Source organism: Pristiophorus japonicus, chromosome 15 (assembly GCF_044704955.1).
Source record: "Pristiophorus japonicus isolate sPriJap1 chromosome 15, sPriJap1.hap1, whole genome shotgun sequence".
Taxonomy (NCBI): Eukaryota; Metazoa; Chordata; class Chondrichthyes; family Pristiophoridae; genus Pristiophorus; species Pristiophorus japonicus.
Window position 1 is genome coordinate 158,340,318 of NC_091991.1, and position 26,071 is coordinate 158,366,388.

Sequence of the window (26,071 nt, forward strand, 5' to 3'; positions counted from 1 at the left end):
GATATTGGTAAAAAACGGGATGAGGTCCTATGAGACTAATTTAGGGAGCTAGGAGCTAAATTAAAAAGTAGGACCTCCAAAAGTAGTAATCTCAGGATGCTAGTGCTAGTCAGAGTAGGAATCGCAGGATAGCTCAGATGAATACGTGGCTTGAGTGGTGCAAAAGGGAGGGATTCAAATTCCTGGGACATTGGAACCGGTTCTGGGGGAGGTGGGACCAGTACAAACCGGACGGCCTGCACCTGGGCAGGACCGGAACCAATGTCCTGGGGGGAGTGTTTGCTAGTGCTGTTGGGGAGGAGTTAAACCAGGATGGCAGGGGGGTGGGAACCTATGCAGGGAGACAGGAAAATAAAATGGAGGCAGAAGCAAAAGATAGAAAGGAGAATAGTAAAAGTGGAGGGCAGAGAAACCCAAGGCAAAAAACAAAAAGGGCCACATTACAGCAAAATTCTAAAGGGGCAAAGTGAGTTAAAAAGACAAGCCTGAAGGCTCTGTGCCTCAATGCGAGGAGTATTCGGAATAAGGTGGACGAATTAACTGCGCAGACAGCAGTTAATGGATATGATGTAATTGGCATCACAGAGACATGGCTCCAGGATGACCAAGGCTGGGAACTCAACATCCAGGGGTATTCAACATTTAGGAAGGATAGACAAAGGAAATGGAGGTGGGGTGGTGTTGCTGGTTAAAGTAGGAAATGAATGCAATAGTAAGAAGGGACATTAGCCTGGATAATGTGGAATCGGTATGGGTGGAGCTGCGGAATTCCAAAGGGCAGAAAACGCTAGTCGGAGTTGTATACAAACAGTAGTAGTGAGGTTGGGGACAGCATCAAATAAGAAATAAGGGATGTGTGCAATAAAGGTACAGCAGTTATCATGGGCGACTTTAATCTACATATTGATTGGGCTAACCTAACTGGTAGCAATGCGGTGAGGGAGGATTTCCTGGAGTGTATTAGGGATGGTTTTCTCGACCAATATGTCGAGGAACTAACTAGAGAGCTAGCCATCCTAGACTGGGTGATGTGTAATGAGAAGGCGCTAATTAGCAATCTTGTTGTGCGAGGCCCCTTGGGGACCATAATATGGTAGAATTCTTTATTAAGATGGAGAGTGACACAGTTAATTCGGAAACTAGGATCCTGAACTTAAGGAAAGGTAACTTTGACGGTATGTGGCGTGAATTGGCTAGAATAGACTGGCAAAGGATACTTAAAGGGTTGACAGTGGTTAAGCAATGGCAAACATTTAAAGATCACATGGATGAACTTCAGCAATTGTAAATCCCTGTCTGGAGTAAAAATAAAACGGGGAAGGTGGCTCAACCGTGGCTAACAAGGGAAATTAAGGCTAGTGTTAAAACCAAGGAAGAGGCATATAAATTAGCTAGAAAAAGTAACAAACCTGAGGACTGGGAGAAATTTAGAATTCAACAGAGGAGGACTAAAGGTTTAATTAAGAGGGGGAAAATAGAGTACGAGAGGAAGCTTGCAGGGAACATAAAAAATGACTGCAAAAGCTTCTACAGATATGTGAAGAGAAAAAGATTGGTGAAGACAAACGTAGGTCCCTTGCAGTCGGATTCAGATGAATTTATAATGGGGAACAAAGAAATGGCAGACCAATTGAACAAATACTTCGGTTCTGTCTTCACGAAGGAAAGCACGAATAACCTTCCGAATGTACTAGGGGACAGTGAGTCTAGTGAGAAGGAGGAACTGAAGGATATCCTTATTAGGTGGGAAATTGTGTTAGGGAAATTGATGGGATTGAAGGCTGATAAATCCCCGGGATCTGATAGTCTGCATCCCAGAGTACTTAAGGAAGTGGCCCTAGAAATAGTAGATGCATTGGTGATCATTTTCCAACAGTCTATCGACTCTGGATCAGTTCCTATGGACTGGAGGGTAGCTAATATAACACCACTTTTTAAAAAAGGAGGGAGAGTGAAAATGGGTAATTATAGACCAGTTAGCCTGATATCAGTAGTGGGGAAAATGTTGAAATCAATCATTAAGGATGAAATAGCAGTGCATTTGGAAAGCAGTGACAAGATTGGTCCAAGTCAGCATGGATTTATAAAAGGAAAATCATGCCTGACGAATCTTCTGGAATTTTTTGAGGATGTAACTAGCAGAGTGGACAAGGGAGAACCAGTGGATGTGGTGTATTTGGACTTTCAAAAGGCTTTTGACAAGGTCCCGCACAAGAGATTGGTGTGCAAAGTCAAAGCGCATGGTATTGGGGGTAATGTACTGACGTGGATAGAGAATTGGTTGGCAGACAGGAAGCAGAGTCGGGATAAATGGGTCCTTTTCAGAATGGCAGGCAGTGACTAGTGGAGTGCCGCCAGGGCTCAGTGCTGGGAGCCCAGCTCTTTACAATATACTTTAACGATTTGGATGAAGGAATTGAGTGTAATATCTCCAAGTTTGCAAATGACACTAAACTGGGTGGCAGTGTGAGCTGTGAGGGGGACACTAAGAGGCTGCAGGGTGACTTGGACAGGTTAGATGAGTGGCAAATGCATGGCAGATGCAGTATAATGTGGATAAATGTGAGGTTATCCATTTTGGGGGCAAAAACACGAAGACAGAATATTATCTGAATGGCGGCAGATCAGGAAAAGGGGAGGTGCAACGAGACCTGGGTGTCATGGTTCATCAGTCATTGAAGGTTGGCATGCAGGTACAACAGGCGGTGAAGAAGGCAAATGGTATGTTGGCTTTCATAGCTAGGGGATTTGAGTATAGGAGCCCGAAAGTCTTACTACAGTTGTACAGGACCTTAGTGAGGCCTCACCTGGAATATTGTGTTCAGTTTTGGTCTCCTAATCTGAGGAAGGACGTTCTTGCTATTGAGAGAGTGCAGCGAAGGTTCACCAGACTAATTCCAGGGATGGCTGGACTGTCATATGAGGAGAGACTGGATCAACTGGGCCTTTATTCACTGGAGTTTAGAAGGATGAGAGGGGATCTCATAGAAACGTATAAGATTCTGACGGGACTGGACAGGCTAGATGCAGGAAGAATGTTCCCGATGTTGGGGAAGTCCAGAACCAGGGGACATAGTCTTAGGATAAGAGGTAGGCCATTTAGGACTGAGATGAGGAGAAACTTCTTCGCCCAGAGAGTTGTTAACCTGTGGAATTCCTTGCCGCAGAGAGTCGTTGATGCCAGTTTATTGGATATATTCAAGAGGGAGTTAGATATGGCCCTTACGGCTAAGGGGATCAAGGGGTATGGAGAGAAAGCAGGAAAGGGGTACTAAGGGAATGATCAGCCGTGATCTTATTTAATGGCGGTGCAGGCTCGAAGGGCCGAATGGCCTACTCCTATACCTATTTTCTATGTTTCTATGTTTCATCAAACATAGGCAGATTTTCAACTTGCCACCCAGACGTATAACTGGGATTGTGGATTGGCACTGGTTTTCTTCTGAGCTTTTCAGTGTTTCAACCTATTTTGTTTATTAAAATGCAATAGAACATTTAGATAATATAATAAAAATATAAAACTAGTTGTTTTCCACAGGTCGAAGAGAACTGCAAAGCAGGTGAACTGCCTTTGGTGAAAAATGGAGTGACAGTCAAAAGGGATCTTAACGTAGTCAAGGTGTCAAATCAAAATGGAGTTACTGTATCATGTGATATGCAACATGAAATCTGCAGCCTAACTCTCCCTGGGTGGTACCATGGTTAGTACTAGGAATATTTACACTTAAAATTGTAACCATAGTGTAAGTGTGCTTTGCCCATTTAAAGAGGACCCCTACCCTATTTGAAAATGATGGAACTTTAAATAGCTTACTTATAAACACAATTCTCTGTCCAGTATCTAGAAACAAATGGCAATGTCTTCTATTACGAGGTTATTTAATTTATAGATTAAAATATTAAACATTATTTTTAATATCCTGTTTAATATTTTTACATTATTTGCTGTGCTATTCCCCAATTTTTGTTTATTTTTAAAATGTCTTTCTTGCAATCCTCAATTTGCTCTTATACTCATTGTAATTATCCTCCTTTTGTGTTTCTGTTTTAGAATTTAGTTATTTGGGCAAATAATATTTATTTTTATATTTAATAACTTTTGCCTGCATTTTTAATTGTATATTAATCCTCAATAGCATCAATTGTGAATTAAATCAACGATTTACTCAGTTTGCATGCAATGTTTGTTTTACCTGACATCAGTAATGGGGAAAATGCTAGAATCTATTATTAAGGATGCGGCAACAGGGCACTTAGAACACTATTGATTGGGCAGAGTCAACACGGATTTATACAGGGGAAATCATGTTTGACGAACCTGTTAGAGGTTGTAACTAGCAGAATAGATGAGTAACCAGTGGATGTGGTGTATTTGGATTTTCACAAGGCATTCCATAAAGTGCCACACAAGAGGTTATTAAACAAAATTAGGGCTCATGGGATTGGAGGTAATATACTAGCATGGATTGAGGATTGGTTAACAGACAGAAAACAGAGTAAGAATAAAAGAGTCATTTTCAGGTTAGCAGGCTGTAACGATTGGCATATCTCAAGGATCAGTGCTTGGGCCTCAACTATTCACAATTTATATCAATGATTTGGATAAGGGGACCAAATGTAATATATCCAAGCTTGCTGATGATGCAAAGCTAGGTGAGTGTAAGTTGAGAGGAGACAAAGAGGCTTCAAGTGGATATAGACAGGCGAAGTGAGTGGGCAAGAACATGGTAAATAAAATATAATGTGGAGAAATGTGAAGTTATCCACTTTGGTAGGAAAAGTAGACAAGCAGAGTATTTTTTAAATGGTGAGAGATTGGGAACTGTTCAGTGGGACCTGGGTGTCCTTGTACACGAATCACTGAGGGTTAACATGCAGGTACAGGTAATTAAGAAAGCAAATGGTATGTTGGACTTTATTACAAGAGGATTTGAGTATAAGAGTAAAGACATCTTGCTGCAATTATATAGGGTCCTGGTGAGACCACACCTGGAGTATTGTGTACAGTTTTGGTCTCCTAACCTAAGTAAGGAAGGATAGATACACTTGCCATAGAGGGAGTGCAACGAAGGTTGACCAGACTGATTCCTGGGATGGGGGGGATTGTCCTATGGGGAGAGATTGAGTAGACTAGACCTGTATTCTCTAGAGTTTAGAAGAATGAGAGGTGACCTTATTGAAACATACAAAATTCTTACAGGGCTTGACAGGGTAGATGCAGGGTGGCTGTATCCCCTGGCTAGGGAGTCTAGAACCAGGGGTCACAGTCTCAGGATAAGACGTCAGCTGTTTAGGACTGAGATGAGGAGAAATGTCTTCACTCAGAGGGTGATGAATCTTTGGAATTCTCTACCCTAGAGGGTTGTGGAGTTGAGGTCAAAGATCAGCCATGATCTTATTGAATGGTGGAGCATGCTTGAGGGGCTGCCTGGCCTACTATTTCTTATGTTCTTATGTCCTTATTTGTATCAAACTCCTCCATGTGTTTCTTTTACACAGATTAATGCCTCTGTTAAAATAGAGAAAGGAATTTAATATCAATACATTAAGGGCTGAATTTTCAGATGTCTAACACCTCAATTAGCGGCCAGAGGGGGCGCTAATGGGCGCGCAAGAGGTTATCGATCGGGTGCATAGCTTTTAGCACTCTAACTGGAAATTTATTAGCGGCTCACCATGGGTGCAAACCAGTAGCGCCTGGCTGCTGACTATCAGTGCGATCCTGACGTCATTCCACGGTTGCGTCCCGTCGGTAAATTATGTGCGGCCGCCTCATTTAGTGACCGCCAAGAACAAAGTCTGAAAAAACAGTCGGTCCACGCTTGAAGAGTTAACTGGTAGAAGGGATGAGAAAGTGCTTCCCTCGGAGGTCACAGTCAATGCGACATTTACACACGGCACAGTGGTGAGTCTCCGAGTTTGCAGCTGCAGAGAGACATACCAGTTGAGGTTGAGAAAAAGTTATTTCTAAAACTTTGATGGGAACATTACTAGTTCGGCAGCATTGCATTCTACATGCTCTAGCAAGGCATCGTGAAGAGAGAAGGAGTGTTGGCCATGTCGGCAGCCAAAGGAGAAGAGGCGGAGGCCTTAACCCCCACTGCTTTACCGGCAGCAACGTTCATACCTGGACCTGTCCGAGCAGCAGTGTCAGAAGGCTGCGCTTTCGAAAGGAGGTAGATACAGAGCATGCCATCTCCTGCAGGCAGACCTGCAGCCTCTCATCGGCACCAGGACTGCGTGGCCCGTCGCAGTGAAGGTCACTGGCACTCACCTTCTATGCCTCCGGCTACCTCCAGACTGCATCAGGGGATATATGCAACGTCTCTGAATCCACAGCACATCGCTGCATCCGCGACGTCACACAGGCTCTCTGCAGATGCAGAATGGACTTCATTACCTTCCCGATGACCAGGGAGAAACAGGATGAGGGCGCAAGTGGGTTTGCCCAGAGAGCGGGCTCCCCGAGGGTGCAAGGAGCAATTGACTGCATGCACGTGGCCTTGTGAGCACCATTCCACAATGTAGAGGTTTTCAGAAACAGAAAGGGGTACCATTCCCTAAATGTGCAGCTGGTGTGCGACCACATGCAGTGCATCCTCACAGTCAATGCTCGCTATTCTGGAAGTGCTCATGATGCCTTTATCCTACGGGAGAGCACTGTGCCTCGACTGTTTCAGCCGAGGCTGGCTGCTCGGGGACAAAGGGCACGGCCTGGCCACCTGGCTAATGACCCCCCCCTCTCCAACCCCACCACACAGAGCTGGAGGAACGCTATGAGAGCCACGCACCACCCACAACATTATCGAACAGACAATAGGGCTGCTGAAACAGCGATTCCGATGCCTGGACCGCTCTAGAGGCAGGCTTCAATACTCCCCTAAACAGAGCGCACTATTCATTGTGGTGTGCTGCATCATGAGGGCCCAGGCCTTGCCAGTGGGGATTGCAGGCCCACCTCAGGAGGACAAGGAGGGGGAGGAGGAACAGGAGCCTGCCAACACCCCAAATGTCCAGCAAGACGACGAGGACCAGCAACAGCCACAAAGGAAACAGCCTGCCAATGTTGGCGGCGCCATGACTATTCAGCGGTGGCTCATAAGGGAACGCTTCGCTTAAATGGAGGGAGCTGAGGGATGCAGCTAATAATGACCGCGCATTGTGCCACGATCAGGCCACATCTCCATCACAACTGAACAGTCAGACACCAGAGGCTGAAAGAAAGGGTTCAACATAACATTCTATTTAAAAAAAACATCTCTCAAACAACCCCAAACCCCGCCCACCTCAAAGAAAACAAAATCGGGCACCCGCCCCTTCAAATAATGCAACAGATGAATAACATTTATACCTTTTCTACATTGGACACACCTTTCATCGGTGGGTCTTGCGTAGACATTTCCCACCCCTATGCCTCACCCTCCTCCCTTGCCTACTGCTCCTCCTCAATGGGTCCTTAGTGCTTGCAACAAGACTGCTTGAGGGCTGCTGTGGACACAGGACAGATGACCTAGCACAACGCCCAGGACCAGCTGTGGGCCTGGAAGGCCCGGCTGCTGACAGCACCGCCTGAAAATGGGCAGCAGCAGTGTGGGATGGCTGGGGTCCAGACTACGGCAGGTGCAATGGTGGAATGGCAATGTCGGGAGACTGACTGATGTCCTCCTGAGAGACGACATCACATTCCATCTTGACCCACGGCCAGCCACTCTCTCGGGGCAGGGCCTCAGCATCTGGAGCAATCTGGTGGAGCACAGATTGCTGGCCTACTTCGGCACCGTAACCTCCCCTTTGGACTGATGGGGACCCCAGACACGATGGCAGCAGTTAGTGCTTGCGTGGCATCAATTTGACCCTGCATCAAAGCACAAAGCGCATTGATGCCAGCATGCACTGACAACATGACAATGCAGCTGTAGCATGGTCTCGGCCTGCTCACTCAATGACTACTGCCACTTTAGCCATGGCCCACGCCATCATGTCTTGGACCCCATGGTCACTTGTAGCCTCCATCATCCGTTGCAATCGACCAAGGATGGGCTCGATGGGCCGCCAAAATGCAAATGCCAATGTTGAGGTGGCCTCCTCCACATTCAAAGCAAGTGCAGGATCCTCGCCAATGCACCCATGAGCTCGCGGTGCATCTGCACTGACTACCTGGATTATAGCCTCCAAGTCCAGATCTTCATCTGCCTGTCTGTGAGCAAGACTCATTTACCCTCTGGAGAGCTGGATCTCTGAGCTTCCCCTCGCGCTGGGTGTTGCTGCAGGCCACCGGGGGGGTCCAGAGCCTCAGGTTCAGCCAACCCCGGGAAAACGGCCTCTTCCACCGAGGTGCTCTCCCCACTCAATGCAAATGTGGACGTCTCGTCCTGTCCCGGCACACTGCTCTCCACCTCCTCCTTCTCCTCCCTGTCACCTGAAGATGCAGGCTGACGGGCAGGCTGGCTCTCTTCTGGCTCATCATCTGTAAGCACAAAGCAACAGAAGTGCGGTTATCAGCTGGGGAGGGGGGGGTAGGAAGGCATGAAAGAGGGGGCATTATTATTTTGGTTGCAACATCTTGCAAGGCATGCGGCCTCAAGGCTAAGGGGACTCACACAAAACGGCCATCTCATTCACATACCGTCACTGTCGAGCGGGGGCTCTGCCTCCCCACCCTCCATCACAGATTGCGCGCGAGTTTGACCTGCAATGACAAAAGCAAAAAGCTGCTGTGCCACATGTGTCTGCAGTAGGGTACTCGCAAGTAATATGCCGAAGTGTGCATGTCTGCATTTCATCCTGCGTGGCATTGCACCGTGGATGTGTGAACAGTGGGTCTGGGGCACAAGCAACCAGCAGTAAGTATGATGCACAGGACTGCGACCGCATATGAAGAATTGAAAGGTGCTGGTAGGTGGGCTCAGGCTGAGTAAGGAGCCAGAAAGTGAGAGATACTTGGATGGCCAGGGCATGTCGGGTGAGGCGATGGAGAGGTCTCAGGCTGGCTTCAGGAAGGAGGAGCATAGCCTGGCAGACATAGAGAAGGGGTAGGCACTGCAAAATCTTTACATTGTGTGAGACAGTGAGGTTCACATGAAAGCATTGGACGGTGAATGAAAAGGGTACTCACGCTGACGACCGTAGTAAGGCCGTTGAATTTATTGCCACATTGGGTCTCTGTTGTGGGCACCGTGCTCTGGGTTGTAACGTGCTCAGCCACCTCCCTCCAGAGCCTTGTCAAATTCAGAGGCGCTGGCATGCCTCCCCCTCTAGGCTGGAGGGCATTCCAGCGACTCTCCAGTGCCTCCAGCAAGGCATCCAGGGTGGTGGGCGAGAAGCGGGTAGATAGCTGGCGTCCTCCTCGTTCCTTCATTTTCGCGCTCTGAAGACCCTGTGGAGCTGGAACTGCGCATGCGCAAACTTGATTGGCCGTGCCTTTAAGACTCGGCTGTTCCTGGTGTCTGAGTCGGAGTTCCGCACATGTGCATTGGGTCTGCCAAATCTAGCGACCAAACTTTCATTATCACCTGACCCCCCCTCCCCCTCCCCCCCCCCCGCAGCTGTAGTGTGCAACAACTGATTTAGCACCCCTGTCAGTTCTTCGACCAGATCTGACCAATTTCTCAGCGGAGGGCGCAAACTTTTATAAGGCCCAACTGAGGCGCGACCGAATTTCTCCCCCTAAGTGTCTGTACAATAATGTTGTTCAGTGTAATCTACAAATTATTTTAGTCTTTTATTAAAGGAACAATTTGCCCACTGCACTTTCTAAAAACAAGCTAGGCAAGGGAGCGAGAGTGAAGTCCGGGCTGCAGTGGGTCAAACAGCTGGAGTGGAACTGCAGTGGTGCAGAGGCTGGAATAGTGGGAGGCCTGGAGTCAAGGTAGACAAAAGGGCTGAAGAAAGGATCATATTGGGAGAGCAGAGGAGATTATTCAGGGAATTTAGCTTGGGCTTCCAGGTCAGGACGGTGGACAGGAGGGTGCAGTAGGAGTAGAAGCTGCTGCAGAGTAGGAGTGAGTGAGTGGTGATGCCCAGAGCCTGGATTCTGGGAGTTGTAGTCTGGTTGCTTGATTATATAATCAATTATTATCATCTCCTTCTAATTGTACTCTTTGTGTCTGCGTTGTTTTGGAGGCTGGGCAACACAATGGCCCATGATGGACAATTGGCTCAAACTATTAGCCTCCGCTGGGTGGGCTGAGCTGGGCTGGTAGGACAGGTAAGGGTGTACATGGGGCTGGCAATGTTGGTGAGGTCCAGTCAGGTCTGTTGGAATGTGTGAGGATGGCACAAGTTCTTAGAGTGACTGGAAAATGGGACGGATAAGCTTATGAGCTAACTTTCGGAATTGCTGAATTTTTATTGTTTTTGTTATAAATTTTATTTTTAGGGATATGTAGTGAGGTGGGTGGCGAGTTGTTTTGGTAATATATCAAGAGGAACGTTGTTGATTGAGTAGATTTTTGTTTGAATTATAATTAGCTAGGGTTTGTTTGCTGATTAGAAAGAAATGTATGTGACTGCTTGCTATGCAATGTGTTCTTTGGAAAAATCGAATCACTCTCATTGGCTGATGCATAGTAGCAAAATTCTATAATAAAACTTTGCAAAAATGTTCTGATTATAAGACAGCAGTATTTACTCTGCTATAAGCCAAATGTTTTTTGTAATATAATTGTAGAAAATAACCAATTGAAAAGGAGAAAAGCAGAGACCGAAACACTTTACCCATAAAGAAGAAAATTGGCCAATGTCTCGGCAGCTCCACGAAATCACAAAATAGATGGCATACTCAATGTACAAGACATGCACAAAAAATGTTATCGTACAGATTTAACTGCATCTAAGGTGCACTTGCCCACTGCATTGTATTCTCAAAAGCATGGCATTATCACAGCCAGTGCTGTGTAGCAGTGCTGTAAAACTCTCCAGAAATGTTTGGCTCATAACAGAACCAATTTTGTTTCTATGGTCCAAAGATCTCTGGAAAGTTTTATCGTAAAGTTGTAGCGTTTAATAGCAGTGCCACATCAGCCAATTACACTGGTTTCATCTTTCCCAGAAGGCACTGAATAACAGGAAGCAGTCATAGATCCCTGGTGGTGGAAGATGCCAGGGACAAGATTGGTTTCTGGGCAACATGGAATCCAGAATATTTGGCAGAGGATCCTGCTTGTTAATAAAATATTTCTAATTCTAAAAAGGGTGGAATCTCCTTTTACAGATGTTCAGCTTCTTGGGACTGCATGGTTTCAGATGTGATTTAAAATTAATATCCAAGTTATTGTATTTACTGTTTATATTTAAAATCTTGGTGGCTATTTGAATGTTTTTTTATCTGGATTAAGACGAACTCCTCTAAAGGGAGCAGAATTATTCTCAGCAGCTAATCTTAGCGGTTTTTTTCGACTAAAAGATCCTTCTTTTTCCAAACCTCAACATCATTGCAATATTAAGCTGTCAACAGTGGGAGGAGAAATAGCAGAAATACAACAACTTGCATTTGTATAGCGCCTTTAATATACTAAATGGTCCCAAGGTGCTGCACAGAAGTGATATCAGACAAAATTTGACACCGAGCCACATCAGGAAATATTGGTACAGGTATATTTTAAGGAGCGTCTTAAAGGTGGAGTGAGGTTTAGGGAGGGAATTCCAGAGTTTAGGGCTTAAACAGCTAAAGGCTGTCAATGGTGGGGCAAAAGAAATCGGGGAGGTACGAGAGGCCAGAATTGGATGAATGCAGAAATCTCGGAGAGGTGTAGGACTGGAGAAGGTTACAGAGTTAGATGGTAGAATAAGCAAACCCCCTTGGGTTTTAGTGATGAATACGCCACCTAATGTGGTACAGAGCTGGCCAGGACAGGGTAAATCAAAAATAGTCACGGTTCCCACTCCTGGCAACTATCCAGTAGCTCATATTGTAAAGTGCAAGTGTGGACATTGGATGGGGACAGTATTGCGCCCATTTGTAATGCCTCTCACACCATCAAATTGGCTGCTGGAACTCAATCTGCAAAAGGACATAGACAGGTTAAGTGAGTGGGCAAAAATTTGGCAGATGGAGTATAATGTTGGAAAGTATGAGGTCATGCACTTCGGCAGCAAAAAATCAAAGAGCAAGTTATTATTTAAATGAAGAAAGATTGCAAAGTGCTGCAGGATAGCAGGACCTGGGGATACTTGTGCATGAAACACAAAATGATAGTATGCAGCTACAGCAAGTGATCAGGAAGGCAAATGGAATCTTGGCCTTTATTGCAAAGGGAATGGAGTATAAAAGCAGAAAAGTCTTGCTACAGCTATACAGGGTATTGGTGAGGCCACACCTGGAATACTGCGTGCAGTTTTGGTTTCCATATTTACGAAAGGATATACTTGCTTTGGAGGCAGTTCAGAGAAGGTTCACTAGGTTGATTCCGGAGATGAGGGAGTCGACTTATGAGGAAAGGTTGAGTAGGTTGGGCTTCTACTCATTGGAATTCAGAAGAATGAGAGGTAATCTTATCGAAACGCATAAGATTATGAGGGGGCTTGACAAGGTGGATGCAGAGAGGATGTTTCCCCTGATGGGGGAGACTAGAACTAGAGGGCATAATAGAATAAGGGGCCGCCCATTTAAAACAGAGATGAGGAGAAATCTCTTCTCACAGAGGGTTGTAAATCTGTGGAATTCGCTGTCCCAGAGAGCTGTGGAAGCTGGGACATTGAATAAATTTAAGACAGAAATAGACAGTTTCTTAACCGATAAGGGGATAAGAGGTTATGGGGAGCAGGCAGGGAAGTGGAGCTGAGTCCATGATTGGATCAGCCATGATCGTATTAAATTGTGGAACAGGCTCAAGGGGCCGTATGGCCTACTCCTGCTCCTAATTCTTATGTTCTTATGTTAATGTCTAGGCCTACACATGGTCACTTGGGTAAGGTACCAGAGAGTTGCTAGTGTCTAAGGAACCATAGACCCAGCAAAAGTGAACATCAGCGTTCAGTAAAGAAGGGCAAAAAATCGGGGAAGAAAATAATTGAAGCAAAGATCAGACAGTGAAACAGACCAAATGACATGTGCCATGTTGCAGCATAGTAAATTACATCATCATAACAAACAGCAAAGTTATACCAATGACTTTTATTGTTAATGGTGCCTCTTTTTAATAATCTGACAGTCTCCTGTCGCATAAGAGTGCCAATAACAACAGCAATTGCAAAAATGCTTACATCTAAATAGATATGTAATGCCAAAGGAAAGAAAGGACTAAACAAAGTCTCTTACTCATGCTTTTACCTGTTATTTGTAGGTATATCAGCTGGTCTGTTTGGAACTAATGATAATGAAGCTGGAAATGAGTTCACGCTACCTAACCACGCCCAGACTGAGGATGTGCAAGAGTTTACACAGAAGTGGCAGGTAAAATATTGATTCCAGTACACTGGAGGAGGGAGGAGGTTACTGTCACTGAATGCTTTCTAATAACAAACTACAATTCTTATGAAATACAGATCTGAGACACTTCCACAGCCAATGATGGACTTGTGTTTATTAATATTAATGTGAAAAACTGAGAAGATGCTTATTGTCAAAGTGAATTTAATATTGAAGGTGTTGAGATAAAGGGGTTGTCATATGAAGGAAGGTTGAGCAGGTTGGGCCTATACTCTTAGAGTTTAGAAGAATGAGGGGTGATCTTATTGAAACATATAAGATTCTGAGGGGGCATGACATGGTAGATGCAGAGAGGATGTTTCCCCTCATGGGGGAATCTAGAACCAGGGGGCATAGTTTCAGAATAAGGAGTCACCCATTTAAGACAGAAATGAGGAGGAATTTCTTCTCTGAGGGTCGTGAATCTTTGGAATTCTCTACCACAGGGTGCTGTGGAAGCTGGGTCATTGAATATATTTAAGGTGGAGCTAGAAATATTTTTGAATGATAAGGAAGTCAAGAGTTATGGGGAGCGGGTAGGGAAGTGGAGTTGAGGCCAGGATTAGATCAGCCGTGATCTTATTGAATGGCGGAGCAGGCTCAAGGGACAAAATGGCCTACTCCTGCTCCTATTTCTTATGTTCTTATGTTCTATTGTGCTCAAGTCGAATAAATATTAATTTTTAAGATAAAATATAAATGATCGTGTTCAAAAGTATATTAGAATAAGCATGTTGTGCAAAGACAAAGACCTATATTCAGATTTTACAAATATTCATAATTTTCCGACCTAAGCTCGTGTCATTCTTACATTAATAACTCAGTTGAGAGCCATTTAACTTACTAGAGTGTTGACTACAGCCATGATATTAAACCCGGAATGAAACATGTTACTGCACAGTATTGATGACAGCTCAATGAATTATTGATGCTTCAACTGAAACCATCTGGTTTACAGTGATGGCCAAATGGATCGGAAATTTTCTATTTATATTATGTAATATTCCCAACTATGCTCTAACATATATACAGGTGCAGCATCGAGAATCCGGTACCCTTGGTCACCGGGTCCGGATTCCGGGCTTTTCTGGAATTTCGATCGTCTTTCTGACATCACAAATCCAGAAACACCCGAGCCCAGATTCCAAAGATTTCCAGATTTCGGAAGCGGGGGAGGGACGCTGAGGAGAGAGGATCGGGGCCCTGCCATGGAGGAGATGTGCGGGAGGGCCCTGCCCAGTGAAGGTGCTGTTCGGGCGGGCCCCGCCATGGAGGAGCGGGCCCCGCTGCCGAGGAGGTATTCGGGTGGGCCAACAGCAAGGCCCCGTGGTAACGGCAGCAGCGGTGAGGTGCGGGCAAGTGGAGGCAAGGCCTGAGGTCGGCAGAATCGGCGAGTCCGGATTCCAGAACATTTTACGGATTCCGGACGACCCTGCCGCTAATCGGTCCAGATTCCGGATTCTGGAACTCCGGATTTTCAACGCTGCACCTGTATAGAATTTTCAAAGCACACTAGTAGATTACACTAAATGTATCTGTTATTTTTTTATTTTATTAAGTATCGTGGGATCCGTGGGCTGTTTGGTTCCACGTACACGAACCATTTTCCAGGCTGTTTTTTTTTTTGCCCCTGCAGTGCCTGAAGGGAGATATTTTCCTCAGCAATCTTTAGAGTCTTAGGGCCAATTTTTAACTCTTGGCGGGAATGCATCGGGAGCAGACGACAATCCCGCATGGGAGTGTGAGTCGGAGGCCAATCAGATTTTAATTGCCGGGCCTCAGTTGAATCCTGCTAGTCAACTGTTGGAGCTTGGCTGGTGTAATGTATTTGCTTCATGGGTTCTTTGCTGAAGAATTCATAGCAACACATTGCTATTAAGAACTAGTTGGTCTATTAGCAAAGGTTTAACAATCACACAATACATTACCAGTTCATCCACCAGGTTCACAACTACCTGCCTCATCGTGGACACCCTGAACCCAACTGGTTGGGGTTTTATTGAGTCTTGTGAACATCACATGACTGGCTTAAGCCACTCACAATTCAACAGCTCTACTGCCTTTGAGCATACTCACAGCTGCATACATTACAACGGGAAGCTCATTTGCTCTATTTTAACTGCTCACCAATACCTTTCCTGCTGATTAAAGACATTTAAAATTCCCCGTTTAGAATTTTACAGTGGCATCTGGTGCATTGTGCCTGTGCCAGCTCTGTGATAGGCTATCCATTTAGTCCCACCTCCTTGCCCTTTTCCCCATTCCTTTTATTTTTCTTTTTGAAATGTTTATCCATTCTTTCCTTTAAATCTATTATAGATTCTCACACCACTGTTCTTGATAACGCTATTACATTTCAGGATGTTCTGACCATTATTCCATGGGAAAAATTTAAAAATGTGAGTTAGATTTAAAGTTGGGTTTATTTCTAAAATGGTATTCTTACAAGGCTAAAAAGGCTCCTGGATAAAAGCTGGTTAATATGGAAGTTGTATCCCCCAAGACTAAAAATAAGCAGTTCATTAGTTTGTCTAGATAACTGGAAAAAGGCCTCCCACTCAATTCTGGAAAATTCTGTGATCTCTATCTGAAGAAAGTAATAAAAAGGGAGAGCTAGATAGAGAAAGAGAATCTTTGGATGCTATGCAGGCTCAGTAAAAGGTTCAGGAGACGAATGGGAGGAGGTTTTCTGTTTGTTAATTAAAATAACTCATGAAAGTGGGTTAGTGTAGTATATATATTTTTATATTATTACATAAAGATTAGTTTTAACAATTGAACGAAGCAAATCTGATCATAACTGTTGTTTTGTATGTTAACTTTAGCAATCCAATCAGGCCATGCCTTGCCTAATGATAGCTTATTACCTCTTTGAAGAGATGTGAGAAATAGATGTGAGCAAGATATGAATCTCCAGATCACTGTGGGATGTTATTGATACACTTCCAAGTTAAGCTGATGTATAAGCAGATACAGGGTTATGTGAGTCAACTCCCATAAAAATAAGATGCTTCAACCGCTGAAGGAAGTGACTGACATCACTGAAGCCAAGAAGGTGGGTGGGGGGGGGGGGAAATTGCCCTGCACCTCGATTGGGGGTGGTAACTGTCTGGGGCCGGGACTCTGGGACTTTCTGCACTTGGTGAATTCGGCTTACCGCCCCTCAAAGGAAGAGGAGCACAATCTTGCGCGCTCCACTTCCTCTGGGAACGGTTACTGGGGCGGTGAGGGAAGCACTACTTCGATGCTCTATGTAGCGCTGACGTGCTTCAATGTTCCTCCATTCGCTTAAAGGGGAGGGCTGTTGCGCACTCTGCAAGGTCTCTGATAGCCTCCACAGGACCACCAGGGCAGGGGCAGCGTGCGACCAGGCCTGCAGCCCAGCACCCAAAACGGAGTGCCGGATCATGCTAGGGCTGCCATCGTTGAGACGACCCAAGAGTTGGCAACCAAACAATGATGGCGATCCGGGGCACTGGCGCCCTCCTTTTTAAGAAGCGCCCCAAGAGCAGATGTCAACCAGCCCCACGGGCTGCGGAGCAATTTCCCCCACGTTAAGGGGTCGGCGTGGGGCGCCATGCACGTCAATGACATCATCACCTGTTGCGCGGTGGCCTGGGTGCTAACCGCGGGGGCGCAGCGCTGCCATGGCAGTACCTCTGCAAACTCTCTTAGTGCCCCCTGGAGGCGCTAACGGGGCTTTAAAAAGCAGCAATTTCACCCCCTGATTTCATAACGAAGTGCATTCCATGTGCTAATAAACTCAATGTAAAAAATAAATTTTCATACCATCTCTCCTTTGGTCTTTCAGTAATGATGTTAAAGATATGCCTTCTTATCACTGATTCATCAATCAGTAGAAATAGTTTTCCTTATTTACCTTTTCAAAGCCCTTCACAATTTTGAATGCTTTGTTTTAAACTTGGTCATCTTAGCCAGAATCTGCATATCTCTTAATCGTACTATTCACTCCGTGTCAGAATCTCCTACTGCCTGCTCCCTGTTTGCCTACCTGTAACTCATTCCAGTCCAATGGCATAGTCTCTGTAAATACAGAACCAAGCCCCTGTAAGGACTTCTGCTCCACTGTGAAGGTTCAGGAAGACCAATGCTTGCCTCAGTTTATGACTAGGAGAGCAAAGAGTTCTACTTTTGAATAACTCTATCAAAATCTAAGCAATGCTTACAGCAGGGATAACCTGGCCTTTATCCTATCTTCACTCGAGAAGAAAGCAAACTGGCAGAGGGTACATTGTGAAGAAGCGGAGAAGGGTTGCACACAATTTGAGGTACAATTTGGGGTGTAAAAATTATTTTCAGATTAATTTTAGTTGCTATTTCTGTTGATGCAGCAGGTTGATTTTTGTCACATAGTTAATGCTCAGTTACGTAGAATTATCTAGAATGTACAGCACAGAAAAGGCCATTTGGCCTGACTGGCCCATGCCGGTCTTTATGCTCCGCACAAGCCTCCTCGCACCCATTGAATGTGATCCTACGCAAAGATTATTTGGACAAGTACCAAGCCTATTTTAGCTTCTTTTCAATCCACCCACACAAACATGAAAAGTGAAGCAGGCAATCAAAAAAAAATAATGATCTACAATTTCATCATCATCATCATCATAGGCAGTCCCTCGGAATCAAGGAAGACTTGCTTCCACTCTTAGAATGAGTCCTTAGGTAGCTGAACAGTCTAATACGAGAACCACAGACCCTGCCACTGGTGGGACAGACAGTCGTTGAGGGTGGGATAGGTTTGCCACGCGTTCCTTCCGCTGCCTGCACTTGTTTTCTGCATGCACTCGGCGATGAGACTCGAGGCATTCAGCGTCCTCCTGGATTTAGGATTAGGGTGGTCTATTGCCAGGGACTCCCAGGTGTTGGTGGGGATGCCACACTTTATATCAGGAAGGCTTTGAGGGTGTCTTTGTAACATTTCCTCTGTCCACCCTTGGCTCGTTTGCCATGAAGGAGTTCCAAGTAGAGCCTTGCTTTGGGAGTCTCGTGTCTGGCATGCAGACAATGTGGCCTGCCCAGCAGAGCTAACCAAGTGTGGTCAGTACTTCAATGCTGGGGATGTTGGCCTGGTCGAGGACGCTAATGTTGGTGCATCTGTCCTCCCAGGGGATTTGGATCATTGATGGCATTTCTCCAGCGACTTGAGGTGTCTACTGTACATGGTCCATGCTTCTGAGCCATACAGGAGGGCGGGTATTACTACAGACAAGTAGACCATGAGCTTGGTGATAGGTTTGAGGGCCTGGTCTTCGAACACTCTTTTCCTCAGGCGGCCGAAGGCTGTGCTGGCGCACTGGAGGCGGTGTTGAATCTCCTCATCAATGTCTGCTTTTGTTGATAAGAGGTATGGGAAATGGTCCACGTTGTCCAGGGCCATGCCGTTGATCTTGATGACTGGGGAGCTGTGCTGTGCAGTGAGGACAGGCTGGTGGAGGACCTTTGTCTTATGGATGTTTAGCATAAGGCCCATGCTTTCATATGCTTCAGTAAATATGTTGACTATATCCTGGAGTTCAGGCTCTTAATGTGCGCAGACGCAGGCATCGTCCGCGTACTGTAGCTCGACGACAGAGGTTGGGGTGGTCTTGGACCTGGCCTGGAGGCAGCAACGGTTAAACAGCTTCTCACTGGTTCTGTAGTTTAGTTCCACTCCAGCGGGGAGCTTGTTGATTGTGAGGTGGAGCATGGCAGCGAGGAAGATTGAGAAGAGGGTTGGAGCGATGACGCAGCCCTGTTTGACCCCGGTCCGGATGTGGATTGGGTCTGTAATGGATCCGTTGGTAAGGATCACGGCCTACATGTCGTTGTGGAGCAGGCGAAGGATGTTGATGAACTTCTGGGGGCATCTGAAACGGAGGAGGTCACTCCATAGACCCTCGCAGTTGATAGTGTCAAAGGCCTTTGTAAGGTCAAAGAAGGCCATGTATAAGGGCTGGCGCTGTTCCCTGCATTTTCCCTGCAGCTGTCGAGCTGCAAAAATCATGTCCGTTGTGCCCCGTAGGGGACGAAATCCGCACTGTGACTCCGGGAGGAGCTCCTTGGCCACAGGGAGAAGACGGTTGAGGAGGACTCTAGCGACAACTTTCCCAGTGGCTGATAGCAGGGAGATTCCTCTGTAGTTGCCGCAGTCGGACCTGTCCCTTTTTTAAAAGATGGTCATGATCGCTGCATCTCTCAGATCTCCCGGCATGCTCTCCTCCCTCCAGATGAGTGAGATGAGGTCATGTATCCGCGCCAACAGTGCCTCTCCACCATACTTTATTCCATCCGCTCCCATAGCCTCGTTGTTCTTGAGCTGTCTTGAGGCTTTTCCTACCTTGTGCAACGTTGGAGTTTCACTGAGGTGGTGGCGGGGTCGCATGCTACGGGATGGAGTCGAGAACACTCAAGTCAAAGGTAGAGTCTCGCTTGAGGAGATCTTTGAAGTGCTCCTTCCAGTGGGCCCTGACTACCTCGGTGTCCTTGATGAGTGTTTCCCCATTCTTGGCCAGCAGTGGGCTGGGGCCTTGGCAGTTTGGACCGCAGGTGGCCTTGACTGCGATGAAGAAAATTCTTAAACAAAAGTCTTTATGTATTAATGTTCAACTGTTGGCGTTCCAGAGAGAATAAAACTGTTGATGCTGATTTTGTATTGTAATTACAATGAAACAGTCTGCACTTCAGAAAGCCTAGCAATTTTGCTTAGGTATTCAATTTCACTATTAACAATGCATTGAATCATTTCCAATTACTGGAGCTGTTTACTGGTTTGGTAGCTCTACTTGTCTGCAGACAACTGAACACCAGAAATAAAATCAGAAAATGCTGCAAATGCATCAAGCCAGTTTGCATCAGAAAGGAAAAGCTGGTCCAAATCCAAAACATTAACCTTTCATTAAAATGCACTGGGTCCGAATATTGTGTTGTCCAATGGAAATAGTTGACCAGCCACAGGGGATAGCATTTTAGACACAAGCACTACTTTTAGTAGAAAATGCCTTACACTCAATACAAATAAATGTACTTCATATGTGTATTTACTGAACAAACATCTACCACGATGCAGTGCAAAATTTAGCTGTCTTTCTCTTTCACTAAAGTTTGGAATTCTGGCATCAATCGGACACAGCACATCTTGATGCAGCTTCTAGGGTTTTGTCCAGCAGTGAGTAAAATGGAATGATTAAATCCATTATGTGCCACATTTTTCAATTAACCTTTAATTAAAAATATTCAGTGCTTAAGAAGTTATAAGAATGATTAATCATGTTGCCCCCATAACGAGTTCAAAGATGCTGAATAAATTACTGAGTGTGACAATTGTTTGACCAAAAAGAGGCTCCATCAGTACAAATAAAAATACATTTGGTTAGGTCCTTTGTAGCAATGGCTCTGTTCTGGAATTGTAAAGTATTATTGTGTTTTATGTGTTGGTGTTCCTCACTTTATAGTATGTGGTAAAAGAGGACTAAACCTACTGATTAAAACTGCAAAGTGATTTAAGGTGATGTATTTCTTCTTTGCATAAAATTGAGACATTCAGAGAGAAATGGTTATTTGAAAGAGATTGGAGGTGATTTTAATTGCCAGCTGCCTGTCTATATAAGAACATAAGAACTAGGAGCAGGATGTAGGCCATTTGTCTCCTCCACTTCATTGCCTGTTCCCCATAACTCTTGCTTCCCTTATCGTTCAAAAATCTATCTATTTCCACCTTAAATATATTTAATGACCCAGCCTCTACAGCTCTATGGGTAGAGAATTCCAAAGATTCACAACCCTCTGAGAAAAGAAATTCCTCCTTATCTCCATTTTAAATGGGCAACCCCTTATTCTGAAACAATGCCCCCTAGTTCTAGATTCTCCCACAGGGGAAACATCCTCTCTGCATCTACTCTGTCGAGCCCCCTCATAATCTTATACATTTCAATAAGATCACCTCTCATTCTTCTTAACTTCACTGAGTATAGGCCCAACCTGCTCAACCTTTCTTCATAAGACAACCCCTTCATCTCGGGAATCAACCTAGTGAACCTTCTCTGGACTGCCTCCAATGCAATCCTTCCTTAAATAAGGAGACCAAAACTGTATGCAGTACTCCAAGTGTGGTCTCACCAACAGTTGTAGCAGGACTTCCCTACTTTGATACTCCATCCCCCTTGCAATAAAGGTCAACATTCCATTTGCCTTCCTGATTACTCGCTGTACCTGCATGCTAACTTTTTGTGTTTCATGTACAAGGACCCCCCAGATCCCATGGCACTGTAGCATTTTGTAATCACTCTCCATTTAAATTATAATTTGTGTTTTTATTACTCCTACGAAAATGGATAACCTCACATTTTCCCATATTATACTCCAGCTGCCAAATTTTTGCCCACTCGCTTAGCTTGTCTATATCCTTTTGCAGATCAGATGTTTCTCACCTGAAAGATTTGTTGTTCTGGCTGTTAACTCTAAGTGTAAAACGAAGGATTTAAAAAAAAATGCATTCTCTTTTTAACTTGCAGAAAACAACATTCCAAACCTTGCACTCAATCAGATCAGTTAAAGTTCAATGCGGAGGCAGATCTGGATGCATCGTGTCATAGAACACCTAGCCGGGAGCCTGGGCTGTTGATCTTCAGCTGGTCTCAATGCATCAGTTGCTGGCATCAAGATGCACATGCCACATGCACGTGATACACTGAACCAGTTCAATGCATTAGCAAGCCAGGGGATGAGGCAGTTGATCTGATGGCAGATGGAAGACCCATGAAAATGATGGCTCTATCCTGCTGCCAGATCTACTGAGGTCAGGCCATTGACCTTGAGAAGTGCCACTGGTGTCAAGAATGCTGTGCATTTACTCCAGTGAGGAATAAAAGCCTTCAAAAAGAGTACACAATGAGGTTAAACCTTCAGCCACTTGCAGTTCTTTCACTGGGTTTGTCACTGTGGAACTTGAAACCGTAGAACTGATATAAAGCTGTCTGGATGAGCAAACACATGTTGGTATTTATACTGTCGCACAGGATGAAAACACGCTGCAATTTCTACAACAGATCCATTCAAACAAATGTCACTTCCCTCGTGGTTTTGCAATCCATCAAATGCCCTTGCCTAGTTCTACATAACTAGCCTAGGCTAGCACAAGGGAAACTATTGTGCTAACAACAGTTTATCACAGAATGCAGTACCTGCTCCTGAGAATTTTGCAGGATTTCTTTGCAGTGAGTCACATCTTAAATGATGATGATATGATGATGAAATATCTTTCCTCTATTTTGAATAGATTGATGCACCGTGTCACACTACTGACAAGAAGGTTAAGCTGTCCTTTGGCAGTGCTTTTCAATATATCTGCAAAACTTTGTTCAAAGGCACTTATTCGCCACTGAGAAACTGTTTCAGAGTGGTAAGTCACTGTAAAACCGTGATAGCGGAAATACTCAGTTTTATGTATCTTGAGTCTTAATGGATGCCCTCATCTCTCATGAATAAACTGTACCTCATAATAAGTCATCAGAAAGTGATATAAATGTTAATGGTCCCAAATTTGCAGGGGCCACAATCTCGGCTACTACAGCAGGATTGCAGCTTGCCACTGTCTTCCACTGTCTGCAGGGTGCGTGGGAGAGCACCTTGTTTGCATAGGCCTAGGAGGTGCTCATACCATTATGGGTACATCTAGGATGTGCATCAACCTACACAGACTGGAAACTCTGGCAGGGAGAGAAAGGGTTGCTCAGTTCCTCCTCCCTTACCCCATGGGAGAAACAATATTTGTATCTCCAGGAGGGGGCAGGGTGGAATATAGATTTTTTTTTTAAATATCAGTTCCCCTGGAGTCCAGGCTGCTTCCCTGGCCTGGACCCCCTGTTGGGACTTAGTTGCTCCCTTCAGGAGGATGGTACACCTCATCTTACTGGCCTCCAACCTTATGCCGGGTTCCACTGAGCATTGGGAAAGGGTAGGCAGTCCCTTTGAGACTGGCTGAGGTTCTTCCCAGAAAGTGCCCCCTGAATACCTGTGGCAAATCCAGGTCCTGGACAATTTCCAGGGCATTTCACTGCAGACCTCAATGTGGTGAGGTATTGCAGGATTGTACTGCTTTTCTGGATCACAACAGTTTTGTGCGAATAAATATGCTGAGTATGTTGTACAACTCTGCTAACATCAATAAACCAAACACCTTGTAAATATAGGTGTACCATGAAGAATAGCCATAGTAAGCTTTTAAAATATATATATATCCACATATTAGGACTCATTCTGCAATGTCTATGGAAGGCCAGGCCTGGAGCAATAGAGACATTACTTCATTAACCACCCCACGAGAAGAGATTAAGAAATATAGTAGATATATAGTAAATCAGTCAAATGTCTGTCGGGGGGTAATCTTCTTTGAATGTACAGGGAAGAGTTAAGAGGAAGGTCACAACTGATACCTGCTGTTTCTCATTAGTGAGTAAGCGGATGTTGTTGAGCATACTCGTTGAAGGGCGATTAATCAGACATAGTTCGAACGCGCTGACATAATGGCGTTATGGTAGAAGGATGTAATTAAACACATGAAATATACAAACACTGCAGCTTCTTGAGGACTTTTTAATCTAGTTTTGCTGAGGCTAGCATTTGCAGTTAAGACAAACACTTTCAATCTCCTGAAGGAGTCCCTGGTATCTGATCTATAATGTTATAGTTGGTACCTAAATCTCATATACACTCCATTTAAGGGGCTCAATTTTCTCCCGTTATTTGTGCCATGTTTTTGGCGTGTGCCGCTTTTTTTTGGCGTAAATTAAAATATCCAAGTTTCCCCAAAGTTTCTGCACCAGCGTAACTCAGTTAGTTACGATTTTTTTTAGCTTAGTTTTTTTTTTGCGTCAATGATTAATCATGTTGCCCCCATAACGAGTTCAAAGATTGTACCCACATTTCCTTGCGAGCACCTTTTGGAGGATTCCGAGATGTACAGGAACAGAAAAGGCTTCCACTCCGTTAATGTGCAGCTCGTGTGTGACGACATGCATTGCATCATGTCAGTTGATGCGAGAGTGCTATATCTGCCATGTTTCAGCAGCAGCAAGAAGGGAAGAGCCCCGACGCGTAACCCGGACAGAAACTGACCGGAATACAACATGTCGCACATTGCGATGCACAGCATAATAGAGGGGACCATTGGCAACTTGAAGCAGCGTTCCCGATGCCTGGACCATTCCGGAGCCTAATTGCAATGCTCCCCTGAGATTGTCGGTCAGTTCACTGTTGTGTGCTGCATGCAGCCTAACTTAGCCATCATGAGACAACAGCAGCTGGTAGTAGAAGACCCACCTGAGGTGAGAGTGGCTGATGACGAGGAGAAATATGGAGATGACGAGGAAGCCATGCAACTACCTGAACCCGGAGCACAACGGCGGAGGAGGCGGGCCATCATGCCCCTTTAACGATTGCTCGAGCCTTGTGCCAGCAGCTCATCTGACGGCTCAGTGGCAACTATTCCAAATGGAGAATGTTTACTGTTTGGACCTGTTCCATAATGTGTTGTGTTAATGGAACAAATGATGGAAATTATTCTTCTTTAGTTCAAAAAGTTGTGTTAATAATGGAACAAATAATGGAAACGATTGTTATAATTTAAAATATATTTTATTCAAAAGTTTAACACATGTTTATATTAACTTAACTTTAATAAAAATATTTTTGTATCAATTTTAAAGTTTTCAGTTAAGATCACTTTTAAACTTGTAAATTTACATGACTTACAAAAAACTTTTAATTTGAGAACAGTAACAACAATAATAACAACATTATGCAGTCCCTCAAAATCGAGGAAGACTTGCTTCCACTCTAAAAGTGAGTTCTCAGGTGACTGTACAGTCCAATATGGGAATTACAGTCTCTGTCACAGGTGGGACAGACAGTGGTTGAAGGAAAGGGTGGGTGGGGAGTCTGGTTTGCCGCACGCTCCTTCCTCTGTCTGTGTTTGGTTTCTGCATGCTCTCGGCGACGAGACTCGAGGTGCTAGCACCCTCGTGGATGCTCTTCCTCCGCTTTGGGCGGTCTTGGGCCAGGGATTCCCAGGTGCTGGTGGGGTTGTTGCACTTTGTCAAGGAGGCTTTGAAGATGTCCTTGAAACGTTTCCTCTGCCCACCTGGAGCTCATTTGCTGTGTCGGAGTTCCGAGTAGAGCGCTTGTTTTGGGAGTCTCGTGTCGGGCATGCGAACGATGTGGCCCGCCCAACGGAGCTGGTCGAGCGCGGTCAGTGCTTCGATGCTGGGGATGTTGGCCTGATCGAGAACACTGACGTTGGTGCCTCTATCCTCCCAGTGGATTTGCAGGATCTTGCGGAGGCAGCGCTGGTGGTATTTCTCCAACTATTTGAGGTATCTACTGTATATGGTCCACGTCTCTGAGCCATACAGGAGGCCGGGTATAACTATTGCCCTGTAGACCATAAGCTTGGTGCCAGATTTAAGGTCATGGTCTTCAAACACTTTCTTCCCCGGGTGACCGAAGGCTGCGTTGGCACGCTAACAACAACGACGACAGCAGCAAAGAAAGGCTGCACCCATCTCTCCTCCACCTTATTCGAATACCGCCCGCTGCGCTTGGTCTTGGTGACTTCACCCCTGCCCGCAGGCAGTGGTGCAGCGTTTCTTGGGTTAGTAGCTTATTCTT

At 45.2% G+C, this 26,071-nt stretch overlaps 1 protein-coding gene across 1 annotated transcript in view; it reads left to right on the plus strand.

Annotated features, from left to right (window-relative positions):
* LOC139281624 (uncharacterized) overlaps positions 1 to 26,071 on the plus strand; it is a 106,928-nt gene that overhangs the window by 73,398 nt on the left and 7,459 nt on the right. The window contains exons 25-28 of the mRNA XM_070901769.1: positions 3,539 to 3,701; positions 13,284 to 13,393; positions 22,683 to 22,805; positions 24,676 to 24,729. Of these exons, the coding sequence (XP_070757870.1) occupies positions 3,539 to 3,701; positions 13,284 to 13,393; positions 22,683 to 22,805; positions 24,676 to 24,729 (450 nt within the window). The remainder of the gene's footprint in view (positions 1 to 3,538; positions 3,702 to 13,283; positions 13,394 to 22,682; positions 22,806 to 24,675; positions 24,730 to 26,071) is intronic.